Source organism: Lutjanus erythropterus, chromosome 10 (assembly GCF_056507025.1).
Source record: "Lutjanus erythropterus isolate fLutEry1 chromosome 10, fLutEry1.hap2, whole genome shotgun sequence".
Taxonomy (NCBI): domain Eukaryota; kingdom Metazoa; phylum Chordata; class Actinopteri; order Lutjaniformes; family Lutjanidae; genus Lutjanus; species Lutjanus erythropterus.
The window spans coordinates 10,334,209-10,359,959 of record NC_139326.1 but is presented as its reverse complement, the minus strand read 5'-3'; the positions used below and the strand labels follow the sequence as shown (position 1 = coordinate 10,359,959).

General features: G+C 40.3%; 1 protein-coding gene across 1 annotated transcript; it reads right to left on the bottom strand.

Annotated features, from left to right (window-relative positions):
* On the bottom strand, window positions 1–24,941 carry snx2 (sorting nexin 2). The gene is made up of 15 exons (XM_084728164.1): window positions 24,677–24,941; window positions 17,403–17,502; window positions 16,122–16,282; window positions 15,486–15,552; window positions 14,529–14,572; window positions 13,476–13,617; window positions 13,197–13,275; window positions 11,782–11,857; window positions 9,397–9,510; window positions 9,000–9,093; window positions 8,697–8,902; window positions 7,766–7,909; window positions 1,898–1,978; window positions 1,657–1,728; window positions 1–1,411 (listed from the first exon to the last, which is right to left on the bottom strand). The coding sequence occupies exons 1-15, from the start codon at window positions 24,773–24,775 to the stop codon at window positions 1,361–1,363; spliced, it is 1,530 nt and encodes a 509-aa protein (XP_084584290.1). The 5' UTR covers window positions 24,776–24,941; the 3' UTR covers window positions 1–1,360.
* Between the last annotated feature and the right edge of the window lie 810 nt (window positions 24,942–25,751).

The following is a 25,751-nucleotide window of genomic DNA, read 5'->3' as shown; positions in this document are numbered from 1 at the left end:
TCAGTTTTCACAGCTCATGTTCAAAAGTCTAAAATAAAACCACAGATATTCTGACTTAAAGGCTTGTTTGGAGGATTTTTGAAAAAAGTTCCCACGTTCACCTGCTGTAAGGTTCTAAAATAAAAAAAAAACCTGTTAGAACTGTTAGCATAACCACTGATAGTGTTATTTATGAAGTGCTATTTATGGATCAAATTCAACAGCTAACAAACGTGGCTCCAAACACTGAGTTGAAAACATTTTTGTTTCATCGGGGGGAAAAAAGGTCAAAGGTTTCAAGGCCGCATTAGGAGAGAACTACAATTCCCACTAAACCCACCAACTGTTTCACTGCACTAGCTAGCTCACTGGTGCTAACGTCACAGCTCAGCTGAGGAGGGCGCCATTAATGTTTACATCCCACGCTGTCATGAACACGAGCATTTCACCCACGAGGAGATGCAAACTTCCTTCTGTGCAGTGACACAGTTGGTGGGTCTAATTTGGTAGAAAGAAAATAATTCTGACATGAAACTGCTCACAACAAAGTCTGCGGATTATCTTGAGTAACCAGGTCATGATGTCTGGAAAGAGACATTGCTCAGTGCCATCTAGTTCAAAACTCAGCAACTCACACCAAAACGATCTAGATGGATAAATATCACTTCAGGCCAGAGGGAAAAAAAATATATATGTTTTTGATTTAGGAGTGAACTGTTTTTTCAAAAAATAAGCTCAAATAAAAGTTTACAGCATGAAATTCCTCCAACTGCTTCTCCACTCTCCCATTCACCTCGTGTCTGGTGAAAAAATAAATTAACAGTGCTTCAGTTGTAAAAACTGACACCATGTTAGAATCTGTTTGTTCAGAGGGGAAAGCCATCACAAGGGTCATAACTCGTGCTGCGTTCATGTCATATGGGATTATGAGCTTCCGGTTAGAAAATAATACTCATTGCAGGTTTATGATCATAAAAAAAATCTCACATGGGAACTCAGATTTTGGCGATTGAGATTTCCTAAATTCTGGTAACACTAAGGAGAAAATAGTATGAGGAGTGCAAAACTGTTATTTTAAATGTAAAAGCATTTATCAGGAGAATAACAGTGACTCACAGGACATGAACGCAGCACTGAGTTCAGCAGAAAGAAGAAAAAAAAAAAGGACTAAAAGATGGTGAGCTGTGAAGTCAAGAAGAGTTTTGTTGTCGATTTTTTTTTAACGGCAGAAAAGTCACTCCGAGCTGATTCGCCGCCTCGCTTCTCTTCTTCACTCTGAGCATAAACAGCGGGATGAGGGTGACCCGGGAGGACAGGTGCATTATGGGTAGAGTAGTTTGACCGGAGCCAGTCAGGACTGTCTGTTGTGTATGTGTGGACTCTATGAGATCGCCTTGGCCTCGGGTAAGAAGGCCTCCCAGTATTTTATCAGCTGTAGTGGAAAGAGAAAATGAAATTCATTCATTTTTTATTTAATTGCCACAAATGTTTTCTGGTTCTATTTGTATGTAAAATTTGTCCAGTTTTAAATTTTATAAGTAAAACATGCTATATGTCATATTTCATACTGAATGTAAGCAAGTCTAATTAGTTAGTTTATAATGAACTATGCTGAATTATCTAAACAACAGTATTTTACTATAGAATCAATGATAAAAATATGAATTTTGTGTTTACCTGCTGTTGTGTCTGAACCAGTGACTCCAGATATTTGATAATGATCGTTTTAAAGTCCTTCACTCTCTCTTTCTGTTGAAAAAAAAAAAACAACAACAAAAAAAGGCTGAAAGTCAGATACATATTTTAATGTTTGAATGTACAGATAAATTTCAGGATTTACCACACATTACCATATGAACATTCATTTGTCCATCCCTCTCATTCCCCTCTCCATCCATCCATTAAGTCTTTTTTTTACCTCAAACCTGCTGACTTCTTTGCGTATGGTTTTGGAGATTTGTTCAAAGTCTCTCTCGCCCTGCTGGACCTTCCCCTCCAGCTGTAACACACACACAAACACACACACAAAGAAAGCCAACATTTAGAATTTCCGTAGAAATCGGCAACTTTTCTCTGCTGTAAAATCTACAAATCTTTCAGCAAACTCTCAGATTATTATAGATCTTGGACTTAAGAAGTTACAGTTTACCTAGACTGACAAAAACACAATAAACTGGCCACGCTGTGTGATGCTACTGATTACGATTTGGGAGTTTAAAGACCCTGATAGCACATAAAGAAACAAGACTTAACAAACTTTATAACTGAGACAACGTTTCTGCCAAAGAACTCAAATATCTGCAATAGGTGAATATCAACCAATATATCGGCCAAACGCTACTGATGATTTTTAATCCCACATATTTCACAACAGCGGTAAATAAAGTTTAAGAAGACTATAATTTAGTTTGAATGAACTGCATTAACAGTTAGCTGCATGCAGTGAGGAAGCACTCAGCCCACTCCGTGTTGTAACCTGTTTGCATTAATTTTTATTAAGTAAATCAGTTTTCAAAATGTCCTCACTTACTGTATTATTATGTAACTTTTAAGTTTCAAAGATTTATCAGCAAACAGCTGCAATTTTTCATATATTTTCTCCCCAAGATGTTGGTTTAATGGTGCTGACCTGTAGCTGATACCTGTAGTTTAGATGAAGTTTGTTATCTGAAGTTACTGATATTTACTGAACTGACACAACCACTGCCTGGTTTAATGAGTCTTTATAAGGATGGAATTTAATTTGATTAATTTGCTGGTTATATGAGGTTTTCATGGATGAAGACTTTAAAAACTGCTTTAAAAGCCATGTTGATGCAAATAAACACTTTGTTTGACCAGATGATCTACGTTGTCACATGAAAGGGTTTGTCTGTTACTTGATTTTTAAGTTTATAGCTAATATTTGGACCCAAAATGGACATTTTTAACCCTGATGTTCAGAAAAAGACATTTTCCAAAAGGCGAATTTGAGAAAATCTGACCTACTCTGACAAACTAATTCATGCGACTCAGGAGTGTTTGACAGCAACAAAATGAATGTCATCATGAGAATATTCAACTAAACAATGAAATGAAAACCAAATGGTACAATGAGGCAAATAAAAGGGTGAAGCAGGCAGTCAGGCAGGTGAACACGCAGCTGCTGACAGACAGACAAGCAGACAGACAGACGGCCAGACAGACAGACAGGCGGGGCAGGTCCTACCTCCTCAATCTCCTGGTTGCGGGAAGGCATGGCAGGGAAAATGCAACAAAATTTAACAGGCAGGAAAAAATGTCAAGAGCTTCCAAAATCATAGAGGAAGATCCAGAGACATGAGCAAACAAAACCATCAACCAAAAGGAAAAAAAAGAAAAGAAATTCTCCCTGAAAACACTGGAACCGTGATGAAACAAGCTGCTTTAAACCTGAGGCTCTGTCTGGATGAGAGATACAGTATTTTGATTTGTAAAGCCACAAGAGCTGAGAACAAAACCGCCTTTTGTACAAACTGAATCATTTGTGTACAGTAGAAAAAATGTCACAGACTAAAAGTTGGAATAAATATTTGGTCAGATTTTTCTGTTGTGTTTACATGTTCGATGGTCAAATATTTCCTGATTTAATTAACATTTTGTTTGTTATACTGTTGTATTTAGGCCAAGTTCTTGTACAGCAAAATGTGTTTACATTATGCAAAGTGTGGTGTTTGAAGGAAATTCCTCAACATTTTTGGAAAAGATTCTCTTTCATTCCTTCAGTAGGATCATGGATATTAATATTATGTCTTTGTGTAAAGTATTGAGCTTAAGTCAGGGCACCTACGACTACCAACTGATTGTGTCTTGTTTGTTTAATCTGCCCACACACAAATGTAAAGACAACAGTTTATCTTTCCACCTGAAATGAGCTGACATCTTAAACGTTATCCTTTGCTTGTGTTTTCCGTTCTCACGCTAATAGTTTCAACTTTGTTAGGAGCCCTGAAGTACACGAAGCAGATGTGTAGAGCTAACTTCTGATTTAATAACAATGACATAATCAATATCATTATAAAACATCAACCGTAACTAATCAGGTTTTGATGTCAATCCCTCAGATTCTTTCTAGAGACACTAACATGGAAATTGCACACACACAAATGTCAAACTGTCAAATTTAAGCCTACAAATCTAAAAAAATATGGACCTTTTCCACAGCATAATAATCATAATTAGTATCACACATTATATGTATGTTTTAATTACAACATGTAAATTTGACTTCAGGTTCATAAATTACCAGAAAAAAAAACCATCTGTATCTTTTAAAGAATTGAAACTGGTGCAAAAAAAATGATCCAGTACACAAGTGACCATTCTGGTTTCATTTAAAAACACTCGGGAGGAATTTCTCAGCTGATTCACAGCAGCAGCAGCAGCAGCAGCAGCAGCAGTCTGTTTCCACTGTTGTTGTTTCTGTTGGTTCCCACAGGGGGCAGCATGGTTTAATAATCTGACAGACTCTGAAGACAGCACTGTGCTTTATATCACTGAATTGTCAAAGAGTATTTTGTGCAAACTGCAGCCCTCTTTTAAGTTAATTAGATTTACTACCCCACATTGTAGAAATACCCTGTTACAAGTAGAAGGACTACACTCAGGCCAATCTGCATTGCGAGTACTTTTACTATTTTAGAATCATACAGTATACAATTGGATTTTAATCATTGATGCATTAACGTGTGCTGTGTAACTTGTATAAAATGTTCACACCTTTGTTGTGATGGTGTTTTCACAGCAGCCGTCTTGATTGACATAGCGGGATAAACACAGATGTTACCAAAGATACTAATTAAGATCCTGATTCCAGTGAGCGAACATGTACAACAGCAGCACCCTTCACTCTGTTTGTCCTGAACGTAACAGAACTGTTATTAGTAATTAGGAACACTTGTGCTCACCCTACTATTTCATGTCAGGATGCTGCTGTGGAAAAAGATGAAGGTTCTGTACAGTAGAACTACAGTTACACTAATCTATCTATCTTGTTTTTTTTTTTTTTTTTAGAAATAATTATTGAATTGGCAGAATTTGGCTATAGTTACATATATATGTTGTTTGTCAAAATGCCAACAAATTCGTGCAACAGGGCAGCTGTTCGGGTTGCATTTATGAGACACAATCAGATCACAAACTTAACAGTGAGTGTGTATTAAAGCAGCTGAGACTCAGCAGAAGGAACCCACTGTGCGTTTTTAGGCCTGATTTTCCAACTCCCCCTCCCGCCTCCCACATCAGCGGCTACAACGGCTACACACCCTTGTGAGTGAGGATTGCGATGTGTGGGCTGTTTAAAGATGCCATCCAGAGCTTGGCTAACCGGGGCCTCGTCTACACCCAGACAGATGTCAAGCAGGTTTAATATCTGGTTGTGTTAGAAACAACTTGAGGAACCAAAGCACACAGGCTGAGAGCTGCAGATGGAGGCTGAAGAGAGGAGTTGGGAGGGAGAGACAGAGGAGGAGATGTGGAAGGTCACTGGAGCAGCAGACAGAGAAGCCCAAATATGGAACTACTAAAATATTTAGATATTTGTATGTAAAAATAAGAAAAAAGTAGTTATGCTTGGTGACGAAGATGAAGCAGTTTTTATGTTGTTTATAGTGACAGCCTGTAAACATCAGTGTAGATGAACAACATTTTCACACATAATTGTCATATTGTGAGGGAGCTAACAGATATGTTTGTCTGGAGGAAAAGAAAACTACATGACACCAACAGCAGCAGGAAAGACGGTGGCTGAAGAGTCTCTGCTGCGTTCACAGGAGGAGGATGTTCACAGATTTGACTCCCTCTGCTGCCAATCCTTTTTAGAAAAAAAAAATCTTCTAAACTGTTTATGTTCATGTCCTTCATATTATGGATTATAAATGTATTTACAGTGTGAAGAGTTCTTATCTCTGGCATTAATCTGTTGTCTGCAGCAGCTGCTCACCAGGTTTCCAGCAGCAGCAGCAGCGTGAAGTAAAACTCTTTTCTGGTTTTTTGACTTCAGAAAAAGGCGCTGTGTGTTTTCTGTTGGCTGTTGTCAAGGCGTGAACCAAAACCCGACTCCTGACAGGCAGCAAAACTCATGTCGGCTCCAAATAAATGTTGGTTGTAACTCTACTGCGATCTGTCCTCGTCTGCAGCTTCTGACAGCCTCCCCCAAAACTCCCCCGTCCTCCTCCCAACACCCTACATCTGACAGCTCCTCCGCTCTAATACCAGACCCCCGACCACGGCAACACAGTGTGTGTGTGTGTTTTACCCTGACAGAGAGGATGAATTTGTGTGGTGACAGCTTCAACAGATGCTCTAATAAAGTACTTTTCTACTCTCTCCTGCTCTTGTTTGTCGTACTGAGTTCATGTGAAGTCTGCAGACTGAGAGAAAACAAGATTTATACGGCAAAAAAAAAAAAAGTTTTCACATGACTGAACTGTGGAGGTGCACTTGTTTAAGCTGACTGGGCACACCAACAGCTTCAGACAGAGGAGAGAGATTCCTGGGAGCAATGCTTCACCTGATTAAATAAAACTGGATTTTTAACCACAAACCACATTATTATCATACTTACAATATGGTATTAACAAGTGTAGTAATTACTTTAAAAAGGCTTTAAGAAATCCAAGAGCAAAAATAATAACATCTCTGAGGACAATCATCAGATATCAGAGCAAAAAACCTGCAACATCGACGCTGCGTTTCAGGTCCTCGCCCTCCTGTTTTTTACAGATTATGTTTTGGGCATTTTGCCTTTATTCAATGGGGACGGCTGAAGATATGACAGGACGGGGGGTATAAAGAGATTGAATGGCGCACAGCAAACAGGCCCCAGGTGGGAGTCAAACTGGTGGCCGCTGCAGGGGACTGATACTGTCAGCACATGGGGTGGACGCTCTCTACCAACTGAGTTACAAGGGTGCCCCACCCTCCTCTGTTTTGACCACAGTTTGATTTCATTAGGGTGTCCTCTCTTGTAACTTATCAAATAAAGGGAAAACATATGATCATTCATCTTGAAGAGTTTTTGGTCACCACCACCTCCTAAGGAAAATTTAATAAGGTCTTTAGCAGCTAAATGCTCGACTACGTTCAAAGGTTAATCTCTAACTGTGTCTGTCTGATGTCTGAGGTAGTGCACAGAGGGTTTATAGTGCTATGAGAGCAGTGAGTGTGAACCAAAACTGAAAAAAGTAAAGTTGTGGGTCAGATAGCAAAACAATGAGCTGAAACTCATTATATAGCCGTGAAGGCGAGTGGAGCTGCAGATTCAGCTGATAATTCTGTGCAGATTCACCAGTGCAAGAGGTACCTTTCACATTGTCACACTGTTTTGCATTATCATTTAATACATTGTTATTCTGAAAATGCCCTTTGTAGAAACTGGAAACAGACAACTCAACTGTAGCCAGTCTGAAAGACAACATTTGAGACTGAATTCTGCACTTATGATACTATCCTGGCACCTTCTCAAAGCTTTTTAAAAACTTTGAGCTGTCAAAGTTTCGCTCTTGGCTACAACATTCAATAATTATGGACGATCCTCTGCTGTGCTGGAAAGTAACTTTGAAATACTGGCATTTAAGTTTGAATTTGGTGTGGCTCTGCTCAGACTTTAATTACAAAAATTCCACAATTAATTCTGCAAAACAATCCGGTTTAATCTGCCTATTTGAATCTGAGCCAACTCAGGGAACTGAAGCCAATACTGTGACTGTTTTGGTCTGATGGTCATCCATCCATCTTTCTCTCCCTCTCCTCGGTCTGCGTGTCTCACCTCTTTGATCTCGTCTTTGGCCTGCTGCAGTTTGTCTGGTTTGTTGGTGAACTGCAGTTTGGCTTCAGCTTCTCGTTTCTTCTGCAGGAGCATCTGACTGTCCTGCCACTTCTGCCACGTCTTCATACGGTGGTCAAACACACCCTGCAAACATACGCACATAAAGTGTTATACACACCAAGAAATACTCAAAACATGAGTAAATGTCCCCACTGTCGATGCCATAACCCATGAAAAACAATCTTATATTTTTTATGAAAAAGTATGTTAACCAGGAAAATACTGGGAATACTGAAATGTTTTCCTGTTACAGTTCAATTTAGTTAATTTGACCTTAAGAGAAGGAGAAGAAACTGAACTACAAAAATGACGCCCAAAACGTGACTTAGCTGCAGAAGAGAATTTTGACAAATGACACATGATCAATGACTAAGATTATAAATAATTATTAAACTTAATTAGCACTTATTTTGATATATCTACATAAAGTAAATGCATATTTCTATTAAGTTTATATGAAGACAATAAATGTTTCATGTGTTAGATGATACAAATAACAGGTCACATATTTATCTACATTTTTGAAACCGGTTGTTTGGGTCACAATACAGACTTCTCAATAAAATATGCAGTCCACCATAATCTAATTCTACTCTACTCTAGTTCTCTCTGCTCTACTCTACTCTTTGACATCCTGTCTCGTTCCTACCTGGATGCAGGTGTTTGGTGTCCAGCAGCTCGGACAGCGGCTTGGATCAGTAATTCAGCAGAACACATTTATAGTTATTAGTGGTTTTAACTTCACTGTGCTAAATGAAATCTAATTTACTCTCCAGATGGATTGATGCTCCAGATTTAAAGCTCAGTTCCCTTATTATAGGGTTTGTGTTGCTCACAGTAACATGAAGCAGAATCTAACCAGCAGTCGTACCTTAACAGCGGTGATGAGACGGACGTAGTCGCCCAGTAACTCAGAGAAGAGGTAGAAGTCTGCGTTGGCCTGGTCCTGGTGCAGCTGGTCGATCTTCTCCTCCACCTCGGCCAGCTGGGACAGGGCTCGGGACAGAGCCGTGTGGTCCTCGCTGTTCCCCAGCATGGCTGCGGACTTGGCGAACTGTGCCGTGTTCACCGACAGCTCTGTAGAGGAGACGACGGGAGAAAGTCACGAGCCTGATGCCAACATGCAATGCAGCACGAGCCAGAAAGTTTGATTACATTACTTTCAGCATTGTACCTTTCCTGTGACAGACCAGAGACTCCACGCTGGCATGAAGTTTCCTCAGCTGGACGTCCAGATTCTCAAAATGCTGCTGCTTCTCCTCAAACCACTGAAAGACACACACATACAGACACAAACACAAACCCACACACACACAGAGGTATCATCAAACCATGTTTTTACTAAAATAATCTTTAATTATCCAGTAATCCTCTCTGCTCCATCTGACTCCCACTTCCTTTTTTCCTCCCTAGTTCCTTATTTCAATGTTTAATTTATTTTCTCTTCCTTCCTTCCCCTCTCCGTTTTCTCTCTTCCATCCACTCTTCTCTTCCTCTAACTCCTGCATCTTTAATCGTTTATTCCTTCTATCTTTCTCCTTTAACCATCCTCTCCTCCCTCCTTCACTCACGGCGTCTGACTCGTTCATCTTGATGGTCATCTTGTTGACGGCGTCTGCGGCCTTGTTGACCATCCGGAGGAGGCCAGCGCTGCTCAGAGCCTGAGTGCTGACTGCCCGCGGCAACTGGACAAAAACAAACACGCAAACAAACAAGCAGGATAAGTGGTTAAAGTGCGAAACAGACAGGCTCTGATTTTCTACAGGTATATTTGATGATAAGAAATGTCCCTGTTTTCTGTTCTGCTGTTGCTACAAACGTCCTCCTTCCTTTCATCCACTTAAGTTTCACATTAAAAGTCTTCCAGCAGCTTTAAAGGGCGTGATCCCTCCTGATTCTGGCAGGATTTGTAACATCTGCAGGAAGTGTTGAGTTTTGAATTTACCATGTCAGCTTTTACACCAGAGGCAATCACAGCTGGACTTTATTTGGGACTGATTTATTATTTGAGGTCAGCCTTTTATGTGAGGATTTACAGAATTCACATTCCTGCTTTTGTTAAGTTGTGTCATCTATTTTTTCTTCGATTCTTTCAAAATCCCACAGTTTTTTTTTTTAACTTGTCGCATCCTTATCTTTTTTGATTCATGGCTTCTGAAAATCTTTCTGTCTTCCACAACTGTTTTGTCAGTCTCTTTGCATTCGTTTCTCTTTCTTTGGTTCTTTTTCATCACCCAATTTGTACCGAGTCTTGCTCTCATTTCATCTTATTTAAAATCTTCACTGCGTTTGTTTGCTCAAGTTGCTCTCTTGCCATCTTTTTTAATTTTCTTGTTTGTTCTCCTTTCACCTTCATGATTCTTCTTCCGTCCTGTGATGTTTCTTTCTCTTGCTGGCTGTTGTGTTCAGTTTCTCTTGTTTCTTTCTCTTTTCCGCTCCATCTTTCCTTCCATCTCTAACCCCATCACAGCCGTGGTCTTTTCTCTCCTCCGTTCTGATTGTAATGTCTCCCACGTTTTAGCTCCAATCAGATTTAATGCAGCCACTTTATGCGCAGAGCAACTTTAACAGCCGCAAAACCCAACTCAGAACCCATTGCCTCACTTTGAAAACGGCCGGACGTCCATCTGAAAATAGGCTCATTTTTCTTCATTTTGGAAAAGTTTACTTTTTTCCTGGACATACAGGGTTTTCCTCTGACGCTGAGGCAGATTTACCCTCCCTCCTACTGCCCCTCCAATCTCATTTAACGGGAGCGGCAGCAGCCGGGGGACGGCTCAGTCCCCGGGGCCCTCGCTGACAGTGGGGACGAGGGTAAATGTGTGGAGGCGGGGGGTAAAAATAGCTTTCAATTGCAGCCCGGTCCCATCCCTCCTCCCCCACCTCCCCCCTCCTCTGGTTGTGTTTCATTAAGCGGGCCAGACGGACCGACACACTCGGTCAAGCGTCCGAGTGATTCATCTGTTAAATCGGTGACACAAGGCCATTTATTCTGGACCCAACGACTGCCGGCTCCTTCCCAACACAATCCCGCCGACGGTTAGGCCGGTGGCAGAGGAGGGTGATGAGGAGGAGGAGAAGGAGGAGGAGGAGGAGGAGGGGGGAGTTGGACAGTTTGAACCAACAAGACGAAATGTTACAGAGGATTTAGTCAGAGTGGACAATAAAGTGAGGAAACAGGAAACGCCGCAGGCCCTTAAACCCTGAAGCAGTTTTTAGAGGCTTGGCTCGCAGGCGCAGACTCGTCGATTTGACCTTGTCCGGACGTTTTGCTGCTTGTTGAGAAAAAGAAGTGAAGAGACTGGAAAACTCAGGCAGAGTTTTTTTTGCCTCTTTTGGGGGTCGGGTATTTGTTTTTGCCCCATTTGAGGCAGTGGCTAAGACTGTCTATCAGTTATGTTGTCAGTCTGATGTCCGTCCAACTCTTCGGTCCAGAGCGAGACGTATCAACACTCCTGCTCAGATCACCAGGACGTTATTGTGGATATTAACAATCCCCAGAGGATCATTTATGACCTCCCTGACCTATCCACTAGTGCCATCCTGAAGCAGTTAGCTTCTCAGAATAATCAAGGCTGCGTCCAAAATATTATTATAATTATTTTATTGTTATTTCTCAGCTCGCCTGACCCAAAACTGGCATCTCATGACAAAACATGCTGCACTGTCTTTGTAGCTCCTACCCAATTTGTTCAGGTGAAAATCTAACTCCAGAAATGGAAAAGGACTTCAGACAAAAGTGTGGCATGTGGTCGAAGTTCTTGAAGTGACAGACCCAAACTACAGTTTGCAGATGACTGGACTTTCAACTTGCCAGTGACATTAAACAACTGCTGTTGAAGCTGAATAACTTGTGAGGGGAAACAAGGAAACACAGAGATCTTACTGTCTTAATAACAGACTTGTTGTGTCCTGCTTGCACAGACTGATTGGCACTATGTGTTTTTTTTGTTTACCTCTGAGCTCTCCAGAAACTGCAGGACGTCAGGATCCTTCAGCAGGATGGGATGCTTCACTGTTCTCATCAGATACCTGAAACAGAACAAAATACAAACTCACCAAAAGATGCCTGATGACCAGTTTCTAATCCAGTGACTTACAGAGAGTCTTTATTATCTAAAAATGAAACAATCATAAAAATTTAAGTTATGAAAGAAAGAAAAATGAAAAGTGTATCTGTGTGTGTTTGTGTCCATCAGCGTGGAGTTCTGCAGCTCTGAGCTCCATCAGCTGTCACTGACTGACCTTCCTGTCAATCAAACACCATCAGTAAAGGGCAGCAGAATGTCAGCCCCGCCCATCTCTTCTCCCCGTCCTCAGTATTCAACGCACACACGCACACACACGAACATGTGTTTTGTGATAATGATGTATCTAATATTTGTGGTTTAACCTTTTGGCCTGTAAAGTTCTGAACAAGTTGGTCTTTACCAGGACTGTGCACGCGCACACACACACACACACACACACACACACACACACACACACACACACACACACACACACACACTTTACACACGTCTGATGTCAAAAAGGCCTATTTGACTACTTCCGATACAGCAGCAGCACAGATGTTATTTTGCTGTTTTCATATCCAAGTATATCTTTCCTTTAATTTACATGTGTGTTCTCACCGCACAAACGGCAAAGAAAGGCATTAAAACATGAGTCTTACTGGTAAAACACACTCATGTGCACTGATATCAGAGTTTAGTGTGGCATTTAACTGAAAAAAAACCCCATAAAATCATCGAAAATTTGCATTGAACAGCCAAATCTGATTCAACCGACAAACAACTCGAGTACAGCCCTAATACTAAGTTTGTGTCACTCTGAAGCCCAGAAGTATAATCTCAAATTTTTAATCACTGTATTACAAAAGTCAAAATCCCAGAGAATATTTGGTAGTTAACATAAATCTAACAAATATATTTATGATTTGATTTTCTAACAATAATAATTTTCCATAACTGATATCAATACACATTTGTCCGAGTGTCCCTGAATGCACCACAGAGCATGGATAAGTAAACTGCTCCTGCTCACAGTTACATCATAACCTGATAATGATGTAATGGTGACAGAAAAAAACAAAGATTGTTAGCTTTACTTCTGTGTTGACTGATTGGATTATTTGGCTGCATTGAAATGATTTACACATAAATGAACTGAAATCAATGGCTGCCTGAGAGGAAGGACGGCAATCTCAAAACTTGTAATTTCTTCAAATGTGAATGTTACATATGTTGAGTTTCTGCTGACCATCTTGTGGCCAAAAACGTGGTGCGGTGCGGCTCTTTAAATCCTCCAGAATGAGCAGCAGAGAACCTGCAGCAGCATTTTGTGCATTTATTAATCCTTCTCATCGTACCTCTCCAGTGCCGACCTCCTCTTCTCCACGAACTCGTTGGACGACTGGTCCTCTTTCCCCACCTTCACCTTGGTCATCCCTGCAGATGAGAAGACGCTCATTAACAACCAGCACGAAGAAGACAGTCACTACTAATTAACATGACTCACGTGCACTGACAGCTTACTGTAAATTCCACACAGACTGTATTAACTCAGTAAATCATGTTCAGATTTATGTTGTTATATTTATGAATTTTGAAGAACAGCAGAAGGAGTGAGTGAAAGAGACTTTACTTACCCACAATACTTTTCTCCGGTGCTGGCGGGACAATATAACCTATGTGCAGGTACTTGGAGGCCAGTTTACTGTGCAGACCCAGAAAATCACTGAAACGCCTTTTTACTACGAAGTCATTATTCTTAAACAGAGACATGGAGGTCTGGGTGAGAGACATAAAAAGACAAAAGGAGACATATAGAGAGAGAACAGAGAGAAAACACAAAAGTAAATAAAACTGACGTCATGCAGAGGCTCAACAGTCTGAATGTTTATATTAATGTCTCTATTTGCACAATGTAATGTGACATATCCGTTTTACGAGCCACACGCCTGTTTACTTCCTGTCAACGCTATAGTAACGTTATCTTTGTGTAGGAGTTTTAGTAGTAGTAGTAGTAGTAGTAGTAGTTAGTTACTTCACTTTCTATAATTAAGTTGGTACATTAACAGTATATACCATGCTTTGAGCTTTAGTTTTAAATTTATTTTATTAATTTGCACAAAGTAGAGTAGAGTAGTGTTGTGGTAAAGTTCGCAGAACTGCAGTTTTAGCAGTAGCTGTGTGCTGCCTACGGCTGTGTCAATGCAGAGAGGACGGCTTTTATATCATGGAAGTATCTAGTTAACCGGTTTCATGCTGAAACATTATGCACTGTCAGCTATATGAGCCCATGTTTTATTATTTCATAGCGACAGCTGGGAAATGTCCCTCTGCCCAGTCTGCCGTCAGATCGTAAGCAGCCAAAAGGCTGCACAGGTCCCACCTGTCAGGTGTTCTCGTTTCTATTTACTTTTATGTACTTCAAATATTCCTACCTTTTTCATTGCAGTTAAATTCCCAAAAAATATGACACATCGTAAGAACTTCATCGAGCCCCAATTTACTTGTAATCAAACATAATGCATCTGTAAAGGGGAAGTTGTGTCTGTTATTCCTTTTAGCCTTCAGAGTTACAGATTATGGGCCGTAAACTCGGCTGTGCAGTGATGGTAGAGTCACTGCAGAGGCAGACGTACAAGTCGAGTCAATCAGTATGGACATGTAACTGTACAGTTTGATATGAATCTCACCTTGGTCGTCACTTTGTAGGCCATGTATGCATTCATCCCATCACCTGGAAAACACACACACAAAGTTGAATCACACAAAGGTAAGAACAAGTTCACACCATCATCTTATCAGTACTGCCCTTCTGTGGCATCAACACTAGGCAGTAAAACACTCACTGTCACGTGTGTTTCCTCGCTATTTAAACAACATCAATACTCTGGTCAGATAAATGGAAGATCTGATCCTTGAAACAGGAACAGATTAAGCTCAGACATCAAACTGGTTAAACTGGTTAAATGTGTTTTCTTGCAGCAAATCGTTGAGTGTTTCAACAGTTTTGTTTACTGTCTCTTTGTGAACTTGTTCATATTTACATAAAGGGACTGTCAGTTAACAGCGACACGGCCTGCTGAACGTGAAATTAAAGTCCTGTTCAGTCAGCTCACATATTAGTGGTCAGTAACGCTCAGGACGGACGTCACATTTTTAACTCCAAACCACTAAACGTCGGTACGTTGTTTGTTTTTGGATTGTGGCCTGTAATGACAGGGTAGAGACTGCAGGGGGCATTAGCAGGGCTGCAGAGTTTCAGGGCTGTTACATCAATAACCCATTAGCACAATAATAAAGTATGATGACTAACAGTATGACTGAGCAGACCGTTGGCCTCTGTCACTGTCTGCTCTGCATTTTACTTTCAGAACTTCTGCTGACATCAGCGTTGACAGAGAAAAGCTGATGTAAAATATCACCTCCAACATGTTTATTATCCTCAGGCAGGGGACAGAAAGGAGGGTGATGGGAAACATAGTCTTAGTTTGTACAAACACAAAACGCTAAATGAGGAACATCATCAAATTTTACAAACTGACTGTACACTTCACTGATCTTTCCCTGTGTGAAATACACCCCTCACTGCTCCGGAACAATCCAGGATATTCAAGGACTACATGGGTGCGGGATCAGTGTGTACTCACCAACTTTCTCAGGGTCAGACACTGATATATGAATGTCGAATGAATCGCCGCCCTCTTCCTCTTCAATCTACAGAAAACAGGAATAAGGTTTTCTGATTTATCAAGTTTCCACAGCTTTTTTCTACAGTGACGTTTGTCGGTGCTGTATATGAGCACAGCAGCAAAGCAACAAGGTGAAAAGTTTCATGAAGGCTTTGGAGGAAAAAAAACTCAAAATTGCATGTGCTAACATCACAGTTATCCCTCATGGGTCACCAGAAGTGATTCATGGCAATTTTATGACTTTTAATTTTCTGTCTTCTGTAATATTATTGCAAATAATGAGAAAAAAAGTTTTAAAATCTGGATACATTTTTCCTTTCAAGATTCAAGAACTTAATTGTCATTGTGAAATTATAACAAAATTGCAATTATGTCATCCTCAAACACTGAGCTATTAACATTCACATGAATCTACACAGAATAAACTGACAGGAATGAAATAAGATGTTAAAGAAATAAAACCAAAGTGGCATAAATTCAATGCTAATTTGCCAATGTGCACCACAAACTCATTTGTTCACGATTTCTTAAAATTTACCTCCTAAAAAAAGGCCAAAAAGGAGTAAAAACACAGTGGTGTGTATGTGCAGTCACCTCGTCGAAGGAGGAGTGTGTGAACATGTCATCGTGGGCGAGGCCGATGCGAGGGGTGATGACGGAGGTGGGAGGGGTGATGGGGGTGATGGCAGGTGACGGGCCGTCGGACAGCAGGACGTCTCTCTCTGGACTGTCCAGCGAAACCTCCTCTGTGGCTTCTTCGATTGGGACGAACAGGAAGAGACACAGCGAGTGAGTCTCAGACGGTGGCGAGATGTGGCAAAAAAATATACAAATACAACTATCGTGGAAGTATGTACACAGTACACACACCAGCAGAGGAGAGTCCTTCAGTGTTTTCTCATTTTTTACACATGTGGCTCATCTGTTTTTTGTAATACTTAACTGAAGAGTCGTTTTACCTTGTTTGCCTACAGTCATTGTTTAAGTTTAAAAGAATTTGTGGTAAAAGTTTACAATAAGACTGCTCTTATAATATGTTTATAAATGGTTTATAGGCTGTAAACATCTTTAATAAGCTGTTGCAACACATTAGATAAAAAGAGCATCAGTGACCTATTGCTTGCCAAATAGTGAGCCCACATTTATCTGCACTGTTAGGCCTCAGATCTCATTGCTCATATTTAGCTCTCTTTCTTTTTTTTTTTCTATCAGCAACATTTATACTTGTCAGCCTCATCAGATATTTGTTAATAATTAACTATCATTTAACCACCATCAGCATATCCTCAAAGTAAAAAAAAAAGTCATTTGACATTAAATTAACACATCAAACTACCAGATACTTGGTGTCTTTCTCAGGACATTAATCCAGGTGTGGCAGAGTCTGTAATCTTCCATCCATGTACTGATCATCACATCTTAGTCATTAATAAATGGCGACATGTTCCACACTTCACAACAAGACTTTCTTGCTATGGACGCAGTTCTGATCATAGACTTTATTGGAGCAAGGAAACCATTTTTAAAACCTCAAAATCATTTTTAAAACATTATTTTGTGTTAAATTATTGTTTTGTTTTTTTGTTAATTAACCATGTAGTAAGTGGGATAATGTACAGTAAGCAGATTATTATGACTTCAGACTGATTCAAGACTCTCTGCTTCAGGTTGAGGTCCTGCATTACCTTGTCGGGGTTTATTTCAACACAATAACCTGCTTACTGTTCATTTTCCCTTACATAAAGTATTGACAAACCTAATTATAAAGCATTTATAACTGTATTCTTATTGTCAAGTGGTAACTTATTTCTATACATCTCAGTGTGTGTGTGTGTGTGTGTGTGTGTGTGTGTGTGTGTGTGTGTGTGTTTGTACCTGCGAACAGGTCCTCTGGATCATCATCAAACAATGAATCCTGTTTGGGTCCGTTTGAGTTGGTGCTGATGTCTTCTGCAGGTAGACTGGCTGGTCCTGACTGTACGCGCGCACACACACACACACACACACACACACACACACACACACACACACACACACACACACACACACACACACAACAAGAGAACAAGTTGTTAGAAAAATTAATTCTCCACACTGCTGTTGTTTAAATTATGCCAACGCTGTATTTTGCATTTTATCTTTCATTGTTATCAACACTGTCTGTTTTAGTGTGCTCGGTTTTCATCTCTGTGTTCTGAACAGACTATAATTATTACAGGCTTATTTTTAAAGCATTTTTCAATTAAAAGTTTACTTCATGCCACAAGAGCTGAACTCATTCATTCTTCATCTAGGTAGCAAAGGCCACTGAATAAATTTTTCAACAGTAGCTGAACACGCACGTTGTCATGTAAGCTTCATTATTACAGATTATTTCACTTCCACACACTCTGAGGTTCAGACCAACCGAACTGCTTTATTTCACCATCACAGCAAAATATCTCAACTTTCAGCCCTTCACAGCTGCGGAGGAGAAAAGTGGAAGCAGAGCAGCGGCCACATCTGTACAGTAGCTGTGCAGACTCAACATATTCCACAGAAGAAGAAGAAGAAGAAGAAGAAGAAACAACTTCCAGCAGCTTGTGTCATCCATCCTGCTGAACCGCCGAACTTCCCGCCCGCTGGCGAGGAAACGGCCAGCTGCTCCACAAACGCCGAAGGTAAAACTGATCGATCAGCAGTAGCCAGGCACTGATCATGTGACATCAGAGCAACAGCTCCTTCCAGACAAAGACACACACTTCAGTCAGTAATGAGTGACTAATGCAACATTACTGACATCAGAGGGAGTTCACTTTAATCTGGTGTACTGAGTTAGCAAAAATCTGCAACCACCAACCATGAAGCACAGACAGTCTGTGGGTTTTATTCCAATTAAATGGTACAGAAAGATTGTCTTGTGCAACCTTCAGCATTTTTCTGTGGCAGCTGTGGACCTATGGAGGTCTGTCTTTCCAAAACGACTGACCAGAGTTCCACGAAATTCACTGATCACTTTTATAATTTAGTGCTGTATAAATGTAGAAAATTCATATTTTATTTGATTAGAAATGGTGGTACATTGAGCAGCCTCTGGAAATTTGTTTTGTAGCTGCTGCTACAGCACAAAATTATGGGATTAAAGTAGGTCTGTGTTCTATTCAAGTCATTATCAGAGATCTTTATAAGTGCACGTTCTAGTTTCTTTGAAGCTAATCTGTAATGAGTAAACCAACAGTCCAAAACCCAAAGACTCTTCATTTATTCTCATAAATGACAGAACTAGCATTACTAACATTTGACATTTTTGCTTGAAAAATGACTGAAACGACTGACAGATCATAATAGTTGGTGACTTATTTTCTTTCAACTGACTAACTGATTAATCGACTAATTGTTGCACCTCTAGATAAAAAAACTGGAGCTCTCCAAAGCAGTTAAATCACATCTCCCAGTATTATAAACCTCTGTGCAGTGTTTCCAGTTTGAAGTCTTCAAACTCATTGATCAATTACCCTTCTCAACCGGACTTTCACTCTCTCACTGGTACATGTAGCAGCCTGTCAGGTCTGTTTTTTAAATGCAGTGATACCAGAAAGGTGAAATGTGGACATTAATTTGAGAACAGCTGAGAACCACAACTTTATTTTCAATCTCTTTGCAGTAACTTCTGCTGAAGTGCTCTTCTGGTAACGACAGCTCCTAACACAAACTCTACAAAGAAGCAACCAACGTTCATGAATCACCGTAAGAAATTTCTTCTTTATTCGCATGGAGCGGTTGACAGTTACTGGATCACATGTGCAGTGTGTGTCGCAACTTTATATAACACACACAGAGCCCCCCCCACCCCACCCCACATACACACACATACATACACACACACAGTGCTACTGCTCTATGGACCAGGCAGCTTTTATGACCATGTCTTATGAGTTACAATCTAAAAGACCCGATTCTTGAATTGACTGTAAATGTTTGTGATGATTCACTGAAAGACTGAAGCTTGTTACATCAGATGCATCTTCATTCTGTACACTGAACATCTCTACACACCTCAAAATGTAAATGAGGATACTTGAAGAAGCCTCAGCAACATATTTGTGAATCTGACAGCTTTACTTTACAAATTTACCGCGTGAAGAAAATGTTTTAGCATCTGTGCCTAATGAGTTATAACTTGATAATATAGTTTAGAATGATTATATAAAGCTAGTTGTTGTTTTTGCAGGTTCAACATGCAGAAAAATTATGCTGTTAAAAAGTTGTCTTGTAACTGATGGACAGTTGTTGGGTGTAAGTCGAGTTTTTGAAAGACAAGACATTTAATCACTTTATAAAACAGGATCATATTTTTGAGAAATTTAAGAAATAATCTGTAAAATAATCTAATTTTCACAATTTCTTCCACATGAGAAAACATGTCTGTTTTGGATTAAATATTGGCCTTCAGGTGGAGCCTTTGAAACTAAACTTTTTTATATCAGCCAGCAGGTGGAGGTATCCAAAACTGAACGAAACCTTCACCTGCTGCTTCCAAAACAAACCCAGAGTCCCGTTCACAGCCGTTCCACAAGGTTTTAGCTGAGCGGATAAAAAGAGGAGAGGGTGGCGGAGACGGTGTGTAGAGAGAGAAAAGGAAATGAGTGATGATAAAGAGGAGCTTCCTCCCTCCTTACTCAGCAAACACACAGAGGTCAGAGGAAACACTGTACACACACAGACACACACACACACACACACACACACACACACACACACACACACACACACACACACACACACGCTGGTTCCGCCATCCATTCATCCATTCAACAACGTTCGAAACTCTGAGTGAACAAAGAGTGAAGAAATAAACCAGTGGGACAAATCACAGCTCTGATATCTGCGTTTAGGACGTGCTGATTCTTTTGAATATCAGATTACCAATACACTATGATCTCACACTGACCAACACATCATTAAAGTCGGGAAAACTACAACAACCAGGGACATCTAACAAAGAGTTCAAGTAACTAATGAAACATGATAACATATGCTATTTATCCTTGAACACAAAGATAGCAGAGCTGATGGGAATGTCATTAGTTTTGCAGGTATTTAGACATAACCCACAGTATTGGACACGATAAACTTTTGATCCGATGATGGTACTTGATGAAGTCAGACAGACTTGTTGAGGACTGACAGACGAGCTGCTAACATGGCAGGAAATATCTGTGTGGAAAGGGTACATGAGGACACTACAGAGGAAATTCATGCCAGAGCTGATTGATGCTGACACTGAAAAAAAAAAACACTAAAAGGTGCAGAACTGTGGAGCCCAGCTGTCTCATTTGACCACATAATAGCAAAATATCCTGTTCACATCCTAAGTTATAACAGTAACGGCAGACTAAACATGTCAGTATAGCACAATACAAGTCAACAGCAACACAAGCTATGTCCTCAAACATGATCATACAGTTGAATCAGCAAATCTCTGAAATCATTTCAACAAAACCTCAATAAGAAACTGAGTAAAGGGAGGACTTATTGCAGGACTGTTGCGTTAGACTGTACTAATTTTAGCTAGGTGTACCTAATGAAGTGGCAACTTAGTGTATATGATATCACAGACTGGCAGGAGAGAGAGAATCTGCTTCACACTCCTGCAAACGGAGACACTGAAGGATGAAACGGGAGGAGTCAGAGATTATGAAACACTCCACTTAACCCCAGTCCACTGTAAAGTGTTTGACATCTTTCATCCATTTATTGGTGCTTGTGAAGCCGCGTGTCGGCCGTGAAAACACACCCATATACTCATTCTGCTGCTCACAGGGGAAGTGGATGACACACACACACACAGGTCATTGACGGGAGCCGTTGTGACACTCAAGGAAGACAATCATCACCAGGAATGAAATCCAGAGTGCTGACATGACGAAAAGAGAAAAACAGGCCTGTGTGTGTGTGTGTGTGTGTGTGTGTGTGTGTGTGTGTGTGTGTGTGTGTGTGTGTGAATTGTTGCAGCCTGGCAAGTCGGTTTCTGAGCTGAAGTTACAACACACTTGAAAAAGAAACTTTTCAAATAAAACCTATTTTAAAGTGATAATCTGAGATGTTTTCACAGACAGAGGTCTCGCTACTCTTCCACTCTGTCTGCCTGCTCAAATCTTCAGGGATCAGTTCACCCAAATCAAAGAAAAAAAGAAGGACAAAAACAGACATTACAGCAGTGGTTGTTGCAGTAGATTGAAAATAAAGTAGTGTCTCTCAACTGATCTCAAATTAGGGTCCACATTTCACCTTTCCAGTTGTTCAGGCCAAAAATATCACATGAAAGGTGAGTAACTGATTCATGAGTTTGAAGACTATGAGACAGGATTTTACTGTTCTAGAAATTTACAATTATTTTATCCTCCATCTATTTGACTGTCATGTAAGCAGTAGAAATATGTACCACTAGTGCTATCTAGCCATGCATGCAGTACTGGTCACAGGGAAAAAAACTTCAGATATTTCTATCTATTTATTCCCTTTCAAAGGGTGACTCTAATGGGGCCGACATAAATATGCATCATCCAAACCAATAACACTTCATGTGAAAGCAATGTTCAAAGCAGAGGCGGTGATTTAAAGCGGAAAATGCAGCAGTGCTCTGGTCAACAAAGTCCTACTTCAGTCCTACAACAAGCCTGGTTAGCTGACGCAAGCTAGCATGAGTGAAAAGTCACCATGACTGCTGTAAAATATGAAGATGTGTCATATTTATTGAGAACCTGGTAATTAGCAGCTAAAATTAAAAAAAAAAAAAAAAAAATCAGTTAAAATTATACATGCTGCTTTTTGGAGTATATAGGATTTAGTGGCATCTAGTGGCAAGCTTGGAGGTTGCAAACAACTTATCTCAATTTCCCCCACCAAGCGTGTCACACAACTCGCACAAAATGCAAATTAAGCTAAGGTGTCAAAAACATAACTTTAGATTAATTGTTCATCAACAGAACGTACTTGTAAGGTATTTTGGAAGCAGACCTCTGCTAGCCCTCCAAGATGGTCATGACTAGATGGGAACCCCAGACCTGTGAATGATCTTGTAAGAAGATCATTTTGTGGCAGCACGGTGGTTGGTTAGCACTTTCGCCTCACAACAAGAAGGTTCAGGGTTTGCATGTCCGCTCCGGGTGCTCCAGGTTTCCCCCATCATCGAAAACACAACTCTCCAGGCAATACCCCTGACCAAGGCAGTGGTGCTGCCCTTCACTCTTAATGTTAGGAGGTAAAGTTGACCTTTACCTTTTGACCCAAACCATGATCTAAACCTAAACAAATCTAAACCACAGTTGTCACATTATAAAACACACATTTGTTCATTAGATCGCAGCTCATTTGTAAACAGCCTCACTGAGTCAAACAAGGTGTTTCACCTACCACCAGGTTGGCCCTGCCTACACTGGTTAACCCTCGCTGGCTGTATTTGAGACCATTTTGATGAGAACTGATCATTCCTATTGGGTGAAAATGCAGTAGTGGTGAATGCACTGCTGGTTTGTGGGTACAGCAACAACACAGGTGCCTGAGCACAAGCCTGTGACTTCGACACAGGAAGCATGCTTCATGTCCACTCTGCTTAAAACAGCCACTGCTCATTTCCTTTTCACTATGAAGCCGATCAGAAAACGCTGATATCAGCCAGTGGAGCGATCAGATTTTTGGCCGACTGGGTGTGACATGTGTTCATATCTGTGATAACACGTCCATTTGAAATCTGAGGTGGCAGCTTTTGACATTCAGACGTTATCTGAGCTAACTGGTCAGTAAACTACTCTCAGTAGGCTACATGCACATACAATCACCTCAGTAAAGTTATTTGTGTTTATTCCAGCTTTACTTAGGCCATGTATGTATAAACACTACATTTAAATGCAACTTAACAATATGACCTGTATATGGTTTGTTGTTCAGCGCTTGCCTTAATGTAACAGCTGCGTATTTAAGTTTGCTTATGTTTGTTTGGCTGTATTCAATTATTAACCTGTTACCTCAGTCAAACTTGTGGCCAATAAAGTTGATTTTGACTAAATGTAGAGTATTTTCCTCACATTTTCTGAAAAGCTGAAACATGTTCCTGAAGTTTTATGTCTATATTCTCAAACACGTGTCTATCTGCTGTTGTGCTAGATAGTAAACTTGGCTGAAAAACACAAGAAAAAGGTATTTCACTGTGTTCATTTCATAAATGACCTTTAGCACAGTACAAGGGGGTCTGGCATTCTTCTAAAAAAGTCAGTAAATTAGTGTTTTTATCACATAGACAAGTTTTGTAGGCTACAGGCTTAAGACAGAGTGCTTCAAAGCTCAATACTCATACTGGCAGACATTATAAATCAAATCCAGTACAACAACAAGCAACAAAATCTACTTCTGTGTAGCCTGTAGAGTTAAGTTTTACTCACACAGTGAAATAAAGGGTCATAATTCAACTCCCTGGAAACTTTTGAGGTTGCAATTTATGTTGTTCATTGGTAAATTATTTAATTAAAATGCACCCTTGATATGTGGACACCTTATACTGTTTTAAGTTGTTGTTCCTTTTAACTTGGTCTTTTAAGAGGCGTCTTAACACTGTGATAAAACACTGTTTTGATATTAACTACCTGCTGGATTACTACTGCTGACTTCCACCATTAAACTATGATTATTGCTCAGACCCTCAGCCTGTCTATAATACAAAATATAAACACAACAAACAAGAAACTTTAATCCGTTAATCTGCACTTTCTGTTGTTTATCCGTTTTTCCAGGCTACCCTGAACGCACCACTACACCTGTGTGACTGTCACCTGACGGCAGGCAAACACACCTATTCTGCGTCGTTCTCTGCGCAAATATGACCCTCCTCGGCTCCTGTAACTGTCGTTTTGAAGGCCACCGTTTGTGTTGTTACACACAGCATTTTAATCGTTTAACCTGCTGTTGTGCTGAATGATGGCAGTGCAGGGACGAATAAAACAGAAGCTTCCACACAAACCAAACCTCATTCAAAAATTAACCTTTTTAAAGCTCTCCTTCCTGCCTGCTCCCCCTCCTCTAAGTTTCCATCTGTTGTCAGCTGGAAGCATCACGCCCTGCCTCCCACAGCTCCCCTCGGCCTCCCTTCATCACCTCTTCCTCCTCCTCCTCACCTCCTGTGTGGCGGCCGGCTCCGGGAACAGGTCCTCCCCGTCCTCCAGCTCCTGGAAGTCGGTGTGCTCCGGTGGAGGGTCCCTGGCTGTGTCCGCCATGTTCGCGTCGTTCCTGCGGCTGATGGTGATGATAGCTAACAGCTAGCTAACAGACACACACACACACACACCGACAGACAGAGAAAACAGTCGACTGACAGGGCGAGGGGAGGAGAGGAGGAGCGGGGAGTCAGGAGGTATTCCCAGCTCTGTCATGTGACTTACTGGACTCCTGATGGGAGCCTGAGAGGAGAGAAAACAGAAGAGGTCTCACTCTGACGCTCTTTCGTGGTACCACTAGTGTCGCACCGCCCACATTTCACACACATTTACACATCATAATGGAAAATGTAACAATTTAAACGATAAATTTAATAAGCTTATTAATTTAATAGAATAATTAGCCTAAACATGGGGGTGGAAGTAACTAATTACACATATTCAAATTATTATAAGTAAATAGTTTTTTGTGTAATGTACTTTTAGGAGTATATTTTCAAGTCTGTAGTTTTCCAAATCCAAACCTTTCATCTACATTTTTGTAGCTAATAAGGTGATCTGATAACAAACAGGCCAATGAAAACAAGGACATATGGGCGAAAAACAAAAGAAAATGCTGCGGCAGCACACATTTCGAGTAAGGACATTGATGATCAACCATTAGTCAATTAATTGATGTCAAGAATTTAACCAATTAAAAACATTGTTTGCCTGGTGGAGCCATTTGTTGAATAAAGACAATTACATTTAGACTTAAAATAAGAAAAAGATTACCAAGAAATTGAAAATAAGGGGAAAACAAACATGTTTTGTATGTTATATATTATTAATGATTAATCAATTGTTAGTATTTTCAACTACTGGTTAAAGAAAACACACAAAATTTGCAACCCTAGTTTGGAGAGTTGACGGTGACATCAAGTAATATTCTGAGTAGTTTTTGCGATGAATACTTTGTACTTTTACTTAAGTATATTTCTAACACTAGTTTTTTACTTGGAATTGAATAATATTTTAGTAATGTAACAGAACTTGT